This window comes from Anarhichas minor, unplaced genomic scaffold (assembly GCF_050575085.1).
Source record: "Anarhichas minor isolate MPS153535 unplaced genomic scaffold, ASM5057508v1 ptg000006l, whole genome shotgun sequence".
NCBI lineage: Eukaryota > Metazoa > Chordata > Actinopteri > Perciformes > Anarhichadidae > Anarhichas > Anarhichas minor.
Window position 1 is genome coordinate 4,002,501 of NW_027466452.1, and position 12,174 is coordinate 4,014,674.

Sequence of the window (12,174 nt, forward strand, 5' to 3'; positions counted from 1 at the left end):
TATGTATGTATATATATATATATATATGTATATATATATGTATATATATATATATATATGTATATATGTATGTATATATATATATATATATGTATATATATATATATATATATATATATGTATATATATATGATAAATAAAATCAATCAATTTATTCGTCTGATTTGATTGAAGAATCCTAAAGCACTTCAATTAATTTATTAATTTTTAATTGTCACATGAAATCGCTACAACTCCCGTAAATCAATCCCGTCAGCTCCTTCGACTTGTGCGTGGATTGACTCACTTTTGGAGCCAGACTCAAGTGGCCATTTGAGGAACTACTCTTCATTGTACAGCCTTGGAAGTTGCTGCAACTCAAACCATGACCTTTCGTAAACTTTTAATAAGATATCAAACAACACCAAACCTACTTGTCTCACAGTAGCTATGTTCAACATTGAACACCCGTTCTCCAGCTTTAAAGCAGCACAGGCAGTCTGTCAATGTGTTCTGCTGGGTGTCTGCAGACAGTACAACATTTTACCGTAGCAACACAGTGATGCTGATGTTTTCGGACAAAAATCATGATCACAAGCTCCGCATGGACAGAATCACTGCAGCTAACACAACTCCAGCCACACACTGTACAGCACAACGTTTGATTGTGGCCAAATGGTACGACATGACGAGTCACGATTGATCTATTCTCTAATGAAAAAACAATTCTCCACCCAAAATTCAGTACTACTTTAAGGCAAGAATTCCATTTATATGTTTCCGCTATTATTTCATCTCTGTTTAATAGTGTTGATTCTGACGGTTATCAAAAGTTCTATCCCTGCAGTCTGCACTTTATACTTGACTTTCTTTGTTTGCAGAACCCACCACAGCTTCAGAGCTGATAGCTTTGAGCTGTGTAACACCGAATACACGCTGGGCTTGTTTGTAACTCATGCGAGCAACTTCAATGATAACGCGCCTGAGAGCTGCCACCCCCGTCTCTGCCTTTGTTGAAAACTCCCAAGAGCCCTTCACTGAGTGGATGTTTCAACCTGGGCCATTTAGTTTTTTTTTTTTAATGTGTATTCAACAATGTGCATTATTCAAACATGGCAGAGGTGGTGTTTGTTTTCTTATGACCCTGAAAACTGCTTCTTTTTTTATGAATTCCTCTTCGTTTTTCACAAGGATTAGGATTTCTAACAAATCTATATTATTTACATCCTTATGCCAATGTAACCACTTTATCAATGCACATATCAAACGATGGCACTCATCTTGCCTTCCCTTTTAAGTTAAAACAAAAATGTGGATTTGAATGTGCTCCTTCATCTGAATCTGAAGGCCCAGCACCACATCATTAGGGGCCCAACAGCAGGTTTGTGCACAAGGACTCCCTAATAGGTTAATCCAGCCATGTTTTTATTTGATAAAATGACAAATAAGTAATGTTACAAGCAGTGAAATGTATAGAATAAGGCAGGTGTTGGGTACGCCACAATGTATTGCAATCTATTCAGCCGTAAACTCAATTTATAATTTCTATAAACAGATATCTGTAGGCGATGGAAATCATCGTGGTTTCCATTTGTAGTGGGAGTAGTAATGGCCAATCACGTTTGATCTTTGGTTTCATGCAGGTAATACCACCTTTAACTGTGATCCCAGTAATAATTGTATAGTTGAATAAACCCAACAATGTAAAAAAAACCTGTGTGCAGGTAGCATTTATGGCTGAGATGTCATATTTAATAGATTGGACAGGTGTACCTAGTGACGTGGCCACTGTGTATATGTTTTTTATTGTCAACAAATGTTTAAAAAAGAAGACACAAACAAGTATTATCTGTGCATCTAAAGCCTGGTATATCATATTATAGGCTCCATGAAACATGTTCCTTTATTACCATGGACACACAAGTCTATTTTGACTCAATCCCACATACACTGCTGCTGCCGCTGTAAATACTCACGAGTCAAATGTGTATTGATCCGCAGCTGAAAATAGTCCCCCCCCCCAAAAAAAAACTCTTGTTCCACCTGTTTGAGTAATGTTTGCAAAAAGCCACAGTACCCAGCTGTTCTAGGACATTACTTACTCATTTAAAAATGAAAAACTACATGTACTTTCATGGGATAAGCTGACATTGACAATAAAATATAGAATTATACCTAATCCTTCAGGAAATGTAAGCAAAACGTTTGAGTCATTTTGCAAATGTACAGGTTTTATTTTGTTTTTCAAACTTTGATTATTTTTGTCCTCTACCTGGCTCAATAAAAATATGATCAGCGAAGCTCAATTTGTAACTTTTTCACATCCCAAACAAAAACTGACAGATGACTACCCAGAAGTCACTTCTCCTGTTATATGACATCCTCAAACATCATTTTTGACATCCCAAAGAATTATGGGACATTTAAGTTGCAGTGAAGGTGTTCATTTCTATATAGCTTTTACTTTATTTCTTAACATCACTGTATGGAGTATATTGTTAATAAAAAATGTTTTTCACCACAACATGATGAGGTGTTATAGAAGAGAAGAGTGTCTGGCTGCTGATTTTGGCTCTTGAAAGCGGCAGCGCGGCGGTAAAAAGACTTTGCGTCACACACAGCCAGTTCTTCTCTTTTCCAAACAGCAAATTTCACACAGGTGTTACAGAGGCTCTTTTTTTTCCTCACAAAGTTGGAGCCTCAACTAGATGAGGGAACCTGCGCGTTATTGCCGGAGATAAAGATAATGTATTTCGCTCCCACCTCCTACGCGGCTCTGCAGCGACACAGAGCCCAGAGGCGTGCATGGACACGGGTCAAGTACATCCCACTCAGTGTCGCTTTCCTCTTGGGTGATGAGTTGATCTGGCAGAACATGGACGCGGCAGGTGGCTCGCATAGCAGAGATCCTCATTTAGCAGAGACATGCAATGGATGCTCCTCTCTAAAGTGGGAGTGGTGGCATGTTTGTGCACTTGTAAGTGTGTGTGTGTGGGCGGGCGGGTGTGCAAAATCACTTGGTGTTTGAAATGCAATTGCTGGAAAGTGGGACTATTTACCTGAACTGAAGTTGCTTTATTTCTGTCAACATTGACGGGTTATCAGGTTCATAGGTGCCATTTTAGCTTTTTCGTCATTTGTTAAGGTCATATTGAATTATTAATACCCATGAGACTGAAAACAATAAGGTAAAATAAACATATTTTTGAATCTATAAACATATATGTTTGGTATAATCGTATCTTAAAGCATTAAGGAATTGAATTGTTTCATGAAAATCCGTTTTGTTGCATTACATCATTGATATGCAAATCTATGCAGCCACATAAAATTGTATTATTTTGTCATAAGGGGGATATTCCACAGTTATATATAACAGCGCTGAGACGAAAAATATAATTTGTATCCCTTGTACATGCCCCTCAGCATGTTACTTTATTAATTTGCTCCGCTTTAATTTGCGCACTGTAAAAACCGCACCGGGCTAAATAGAAAACAAACCAAAAGTATCAATTTCCCTCTGATTCAGACGAGCCAAACTAGACTCTGGCTCGTCAAAGCGCCCTTAATGATCTCAGTCATGATGCATTTTGAGACCTGCTAGTGAACACACAAACAGAAAGGTTGAAGATATGAGACAGTTCACCATTTGAAAATGTTTCTCTAATTGTGGGTGGCAATCTAACACAAAACTTTACTTCCAAAACTTGTTCAATGCACATTAATCTTCAAATTCACATTATTCATTTACTGTGATTAAAAGCACTACTTATTGCTTATTGTAACAAAGACAAAAGCCAATCTGTTTTTGCAGGCTGCAGACCCCTGGAGGTCAACACAAAAACAATGTTCATCAACTGTTGATTTGCTCTTTAACTAAATCCTAAAACGAGGTGCTACACAGGGCCACTTGATTAATTCCTAATGCCAGATCCACCTTAACTGATACATTTATTCTGTGTTGCAATTTTCTTAGAAAATGTGGAACTGTAAAAATCATGTCATACAGTAAACCTGGGACTTTCGGGCCCTTGGGAGTTTTGGGATCCAGGTCAGTTGGCTGGTTTGTAATGGTTAACTTTCTGACTTAAAGTGAGGAACTTTGAATGGTTACGAAACAGTCTCAAGTTAATACCCACAACTGTATATAACAGTTGTGGGCCATCAGGCTAAGCCTTCTCTGCTGGCCTAAACAGAATCACAAAGTTATAGCTATTTAATAATTTTTCACAAATACACTACATGTATTGTCATTTTTTTCCCATTATCTTATTTTCTCATTGCACAGCTCCTGTCTTGCTCTGTTGCTCTGCTTCCAGCACAGCTTGTTTTAAGAAGAGCTCTTATCCAATCAGATTTCACCTCTGTGCTGTGTCTATAGAAGAGAGGCCCAAGGGCCTCTAGGTAGACTTTGCAGTTTAAGTAAATGGGGACGTTATTGTTGATTGTCATAGTCTTCAACCAATCAGATCTTTAGTTTGACATGTCAAGACAAGACCATCAGAGAGAAGATTGTCTATTTCAATATAATTATTCTTAATGATGAGAACAGGACGTACTGCACGGCCTGCGGAGGGAAGGGAGGCACGTGAGAACAAGAACGAGGTGAAGTAATAATGCCTGTTCCACCTTAACTGATACATTTCTTATGTGGAGAAAATGTGCAATTATTATAATCATAACTATTTGACATGTAGTACACCTGTGACTGTTTGGGCCCTTTGGGATGTTTATAATGTTTAATTTCTATGTTAACTAGATGTATTGTTATTGCGTGATTTGCATTTACTTTAAGGATATCCCTACTATTGCTTTCTACTTAAACACAGCTCCACACAGACCAAACTGAAGAATCTGACAAATTGTCAGGCTGGTAAATATGCACGAGAAACAGTGTTGAGCTGCATTTTACAAAGTGTATTTCACAAAGTATCACTGGATGGATTGAAACCAGACTAACTGATGCGGTAAACTGATCTTAATGGTCGCTTGCTATTCACTTATGCATTCACAATTGTTGTCTTCTTTGCAAAAGATAAGGGATTGCTTCAGTGCCACTCACTCGCTTCCCCCACAAACACAAATGTATCAAATTTATAACAAAGATTTTAGTTCCTAATTAATTCAGGTTTAGCAGATAATCTGTGGCCTCATGCTGAAGCTGTTATGAGATGCAGCATACTTTTGTTGTTGTTAAATTGTGTTACTTTTGCTTGCATATCAAAGTGGTGGTTGTCTGTGATAAGGCTTGCCAATAAATATAAAAACTGTATTGCTCAGAGTTTGTCTCTGCAGCAAACTTCCTTTTTACTTTCATGTTTTCACACTAATCAAACTTCTCTCCAGGTAAAAAGCAATTCCCAAACAGTCCGGGAGGCCTTTTTGTGTTGTTGGTTACTCACATGTAGAACCATTTCAAGGCTTCGTGAGAAAAAAACTGTCGACCAATCAAATGTTTTCATATTCAAATTGACTCTTGGCAACGGAAACGGTCGATCTCACCTGTGCATATACAGCGAGCGAGGCGCGTACGGTGAAGGAGGCTTGGAAGCGCAAAATGTTGACACCCGGCATTTACTCATCAGATTCACTATTTAAGTTGCAGCATGGAAGCACAGTCCACCCACCCACACACCTGCTGTCGTGGCACGAGCGCCAACAGATCTGCTCTGAAAAAAATGTAGCGGTTTGATTTACTTTGCTTCTCGTTGTCGAGAGGAGGGAAAAAAAGAAGGTGAAACCAGGCACAGGAGATAATAGGATTTATTTGTTCTGTGTTCTTGGAGTGGATATCCAACATAAATCCGTTCCTCTCAACGATGAAAAGAGCTAAAGCTTGGTGATGGGTTTCGGGTGAATGACGACTCACCGTGTCAAGGTGGGTCAAGTGTTGTGTGCAGAGGCTATACAGAATGAACCACGAGTTATTTTAATGGAACTGACTTCCGTGCAAAAAAAAAAAGCTGTTGAAACGCTTTACATTCTAAAATCAATGCCACTTTGTGCTATAAATACAGCAGCTTTCATCAGAACTGATGAAAATGACCAGGTATTTTTAACTCCCATGTGCACATGCACACCGACAGGAGAGCGCACACCAGCCTGTAACTCAGTCCAGATGGCATACAGTCGAGTACAGTATGCATAAATACACTCTTCCCCCACAACTGGGACTTTAAAGAAACTTGACATTTGCCTCGCTTTAGTGCCTCTGTGGGTTGCAGTGTTTCTAATCCAGCCTGCCATCAAAAAAAAAAAAAATGTTCTCTCTCTCTCTCTCGCTCTCAGCTGAGCAATGATGCACCTTGGAAGTAATATTTTTTGAAAAGATTGTGCATACTTAGAGCGAGGCGTGCGGGCACAGCACAGAGTGATACGTCCAAAAGGGACAGTTTTATAGAAGCTTCTACCTTGAGGTGTGGCTGTTTGTGGACCTGAAGAACTGCAAACTCAAAGTCTGCATACAGCAAATAAACTGTATTTTCACCGGTGCTTTATACCGAAACGGACACTTTCTAGCTCGGCTTGACAGTGTAGAATACATATCTGGACATGCTGCCTAATGTCAGGAGGCTTAGTTGCTCGCCTCGTGCATGTGTACGGTACCTTGATGGCAGAGGTAGCAATCTGGAGGTGGTGCAGTCGCCTCAGGGTGCTCTCTCGATCTGTGAAGTAGGAAGCAGCGAGCTGATGGAGCAGCTCCAGAGACACCACTGAGCTGTTGCTGTTACCCTCCGACTTCTTGTTCAGCTTCTGCTTGTCCAGGAAAATGGTCAAAGACTCCTCTCCTGTGGAATAAATAATCAGTCGATGAATCTGGTTAGTTTTTAAGTCACCTAAACTCTATTTTTTTATGATTCAAACTCCCACCCACTGAAGTATCCAACACGCAATCTTTATTCAAGATTCAAAGCAGCATTTGAAAGTGGAGGATTAGACATAGCTGAAGCTAGCACTTAACTGACATCAGCCACAAATTAGCAGAAGCAGGCTAATGCTAATAAATTAAAGCAAATGGCTGCTTGTGTGAAATGCTCTTACATTTCCAAAGTATCCCAGTGGTAGCCTACTTTCATTGTTGGTTGTCTTATTACCTTTTTGTCATCTAAAACAGGGGATTTAAGACGACCTTTGAATGTGAGGCATGCTAACTCCAATTCACCTCACATCACCTGAGTTTAGTGGACATTTAGATTATCATTATCTTGAACCATCCTGTATTGGTTAGCTAACAGGAAGTTAGCTTGAATTGTGTCAAATCCTTGAAAAGCACGTGTTGGCCTTTGTTGGTGTGGTTTCCTACTCCTGTGCTAAAGGCTATGCTAAAGGAACCACTTTATTGACTGCTCCTACACTGGAAGTGTGTAACTGAGTGAACTTGCCACTGCGTCTTGCTAATCAAAGACAATGAGACTTTCCTATTCTTTAACAAAGCACACCATTATCTATGGATGTTAAAAGTCACAGTGAGGCAGAGGGACCGAGAATATAAAGCCATTTAGAGAATCACTGAGAGAATAAATGAACAACCTTAGCTGGGTTGAAAGCCTTGGGTTTTTGGATAATTGTGACACTTAGACTGTGTCTGAAATCACTCCCTATTTACTATGCAGTGCACCCTCTCCCATAGATTATCAGCATATATTTATCCACTTTTATGATCAAAACCTTCCACAGTGGAACAAAAATAGGAATATAATTCTAAGCCTACTAAAGATGAAACATGTCTATTGATCAGCTCAACGGCTATCTTTGATGGTACAAAATTACTATGATTAGTAAGTGTTGAAGCCTGAATCTGCTTAACTCTGTTACTCTACTGTTATTTTATAGGGAGTAGCAAATGCATAAGTGCCTTAAAGCTGCATTCTCTCTAATGGCCATCAAGGGGCGACTCCTCTGGTTGTATAGAAGTCTATGAGAAAATGACTCTACTTCTTACTTGATTTATTACCTCAGCAAACATTGAAAATGTTTACTGAGGTTTCTCAGGCCTGGTCGCTACCGCATTCCTACACAGTCCAAAAATGGTCAGGTTCGTTCACTGGTTGCAAAAAACAAGATGTCGACGGCCAAAATATAGAACTCGGGGCTTCAAAACCACAGTCCACAACGTCACGACGGCTATTTCCGCTTCTTATATGCAGTAGTGACTACGAGAATGAGAGGGATTTCGGGGCACAGCCTCGGAAAAGCTGTCATCATTTAAATATGTCAAATGATGACAAAATGACCAATAACAAAAACTAAGATTATGAATGTATAATAATATATAAGCTATTATTACTAAGCATGTTTTATTTGATGTCCCAATATTAACTTACTACTGACTATTTATTGTTTTTAGTCATCAAGGCAATTATTCACTTCAAACTTATTCACTGGTGAGACAGCCATATAAAAGCAAGCAAAAAAGAACAAAAGGGAAAAGAAAACTTATATTGGGGATCAGTGTGCATTCGCTCAGCCACGGTCTAATTAGCATGCAGACATGCTCAGCCCATTTAGAAGAGGCCTTTAATTACATATAGAATCTAACTATCAGTCTGGTGCTGCATTCACCTCTATCCTCTGTCTCCCACGCTGATGCTCCACTACGTACATCCAGTGATAAGTGGTGTCACAGTTAGATGGCCAGGGATAAAGTTTTCACTATACACATTACTAAAACATCAGATGGAGGAGGGGTGGTAGCCAACCCTGTTTTGAAAGATGTATGGGTAACATTGGCTTCAAATGATTCGGTTTTATCCCAATGTAAGGCCATTATATCATAAGTGAGTGTAAATATCGCAGACAATTTTATAATTCCATTGTAGGTTTTTACTACAGGCTGTCTATGAGAAAAGTGGACAAAGTCACCATGGTTGGTTTGTGGATGTTTTGAAGCTGCAAGTTCAGAATTACGTCCGTCACCATCTTGTTTTTTTGCAAAGCAGAGGTGACACGAGGGTTAAACTAAGTACAACTGAACGCTAACCAAGACACTTTTGAGCGGCCAAATTGTTACAAATAAAGTTGATGAACTTAAAAAAAGACTATGAATGGGTTAAAACTCGAAGACAAAAAAAACAAACACCCAAAGCGGACAACACGGTGGTAGCAACCTGTCGATCCCAATGTAGCCCCGCCCTAAAGCATACCCTGCTTTATGGTCTATCTGACTCTTATTTTACCATCATTTACTAAATGAACATCATGCTGTATTGAAGAAGACTTGAAACTAGAGATTGAGACCATAAACTCATGTTTACAATGTTTACTGAGGTAATAAATCAAGACAGAAGTAGAGTCATTTTCTCATAGACTTCTATACAACCAGAGGTGTCGCCCCCTGATGGACAGTAGAGAGCAGCTTTAAGGCACCTACGTATTGCTGCTTGGTTTTACAGAGTACCCTGGCCTTTTAAATCTCTGCTGCTGAAATGTTTATACTCCCTATCAATGGTAAAAGTCCCTTTTATAAAAAAGCCAGCCGACTGTACTCGGGCTGCTATGAGATGACAAGGATGAGCAGTGTATCAATACTGTATCATGAGGTCGTCACTTTTAACGCAACAAAGGACTCAGTCCTGTTTTGTGGAGGGCACACGATCGATACAGCTCGTGATTCCGTTTTGTGAGTTACTTTTCTCCTCTGAGATCAAGGCTAAAAAGGAATCCAATAAAAAGAAACCTATCCTGAGTTTAATCCCTCTCATGCTTTGTGAGGCTCTTGTAGCTGCACACAATGTTCATCAGGAGAAAGGATGAGTGGAAAATTACCGTGGAAAACGGCCTTGGTTGAATGCTGCAGATGCAAGGTGTTGTACTGTTGCAACTGCTGCTTTTCACCCTTTCCCTTGAAAAAGAACCCAGCGAGCACATATATCCCACACTTCTGCAGCAGTGCACTTACATAGGCTATAACTCCTCTGAGACATATAATGAGCAGCTCCTCTATTTTTGGTGCGTCCCGACATTTTCATAACCCCGAGAATAAAGGCGAGTGTGTCACCTCACCTCCCAGCGTAGCAGAGACGAGGAAGTGGGTCCCGTATTTCTTGATGAGGTTCTCGTTGATTTGCTGCAGGGTCGGCCGTCGCCCCAGTAACCGCAGGTTGCGCAGGAACTCCGGCGCTAAGGGCAGCGGAGATTTGAGGAAATCTCTCTTCTCTGTTGCCAGGCTGTTCACCTTCCAGTGGCTGAACTCCCTGAAATGATGAAGACGTTAAAAAGTGAGTACACACTCAAGTTCAAATCTCAAGTAAGAGGGAGAGCCTAACGTCACATATAAACACATTCAAACATACAGGCTGAAAAGGTACTCCAGTGGGCCAAAATAAAAAGGAGGTGCTACATTTGTCCCATAACATGAATGGGCTCGTTTACGCTGGTCACTTTCAGTGTGTTGTATTAGGATATAATCCACATATATGCATCTCCGTTAGCCGCAATCTTTCTTGGTTTTAAATGCAAATCAGGGTCGGCCCAGGGGGGTGGTTATGCGCTCTATAGGGTAACATCCCAAATGATCTGACAAAGAATAACTTATTTAATTTAGCAGTGTAGCCAGGTAGCTAAGAACTATACATTAACAAACAAAACATTTCTTAAATTGTTTTCCAGCAGCAACAAGCAGCTATTTTCAGCAGAAAAAATAAGCTCTTGTAAACCCACTGTGCACTACCTGACCACCACCAAATGGCAGACAGAGTCAGCAAATAGCTGGTGAACATAATTTGGCATGTAGCAGCTAAAATGCCAAATATCTTTCTCAGGCATTGGTGGAGACCAAAACGGAGTTCAGAGGATAATGGATATTGTACCTAATTCCTTGCGTGGCTAGAAGTACAACTGGAAATTAATGATAACATTGCTCTGTGTTTGCTCAGCAATGTGTGCATTATGTGTAAATAGGCAACTTCCTGCCAATGCATTTGTCATGTTGCCCCAATCGTCCAAAAACTCAAATTCAGTCAGGTATGTGCAATGTTGATCAATCACTCAATGTAATAATGTGCAAAAACCAAACAAAAATGCATTATGTGGACAACACTGGCTGACTCCAAAACTTGAAAGAGCTATTGTAGAAATTCAGGGCATATGTGTATTTGAGGTATTGACTCCACACAGCTCTCAATATGATGACGGCTGAGCCCGCAGCTAACTGTGCTAATAGAGCCAACAGTGCAAAACATTGCTGACAGAGCTAATATTGTTTACCTAGGGTGGACGGGTGCACCTAAACTAGTTATATCATATCCTCTCGTCACATGATCAAAGAGAGACTTGACATTGGACGACATGCATATTACCCTGCAATCATCATTGCATATCTGTATGACCTGCACTGTGAGGCTCTCAGACCAATGAGTTATATGGTGACATTAATCTCAATAAACAATTCCGATACATCTTTGTTTTATTTTTTTTCTGTAATTTTGAACAAAACATACTCTGCACCGTCGTTTCTGACTCAAACATAAGTAAACAGTGTATTTATTTGTGGCTATTTTTAGCTGCAGATTTGGCGCTCTACTGAATAGTCATTGCACCAACACAGTGTACTGTATGTTCATGGTTATGAAGGAACAGTGTGGCTCATTGATGTGTTTTCAGTAGCTTTTTGACAACAATGGAGATCTATGGCACAGAGAAATAATATACAACAGGTTTTAAAAACTTGTTAGGATGATCAATTTAATGTTGGTTTTGGTGTGTTTTCAGAGGATTTGTTGACTACAAGATACATAGGAAACATAAAACCGCAGTATCCTATCTATGTGAACTGACTGTTCCTGGTCACAGTACGTGATACTGTGGAGCTGAGTGACATTTAAATTACTACATCTCTACTGCACCGCTTCCTTAGCTGGTCAGGCGATAGCAAAGACCTCATTTCAAATCACCTGGTCAACAGAATAGTGACAGAGAGAGGGAGAGAGAGACAGATGAGTCTGGAAAATGTGTCCATTTCAAGTAGCAGATAATCACTTCACCACTTCACTCCTGCCACAGCGGAACCCCAAGGAATGTGAATATTATGCAAATACCAGCAGAAAAAGTACAGCTCCACCTCCTGCGCATAAATTTGCTGGCAAAACAAGAGGCGTTGAATATTAGGACATTATGTATGCACTCTCTCTGAGCGAAATACCAGTGGTGACGCTGTTCATGAGTATTGTCCCCGACACACATACACACTACAAATAC

General features: G+C 39.9%; 1 protein-coding gene across 1 annotated transcript in view; it reads right to left on the reverse strand.

The window, feature by feature from the left end:
* The window catches only part of brinp2 (bone morphogenetic protein/retinoic acid inducible neural-specific 2), a 135,849-nt gene that overhangs the window by 80,201 nt on the left and 43,474 nt on the right, over positions 1-12,174 (reverse strand). Inside the window, exons 2-3 of the mRNA XM_076079828.1 lie at positions 9,982-10,172; positions 6,586-6,767 (exon numbers count right to left, since the gene is read on the reverse strand). Of these exons, the coding sequence (XP_075935943.1) occupies positions 6,586-6,767; positions 9,982-10,172 (373 nt within the window). The remainder of the gene's footprint in view (positions 1-6,585; positions 6,768-9,981; positions 10,173-12,174) is intronic.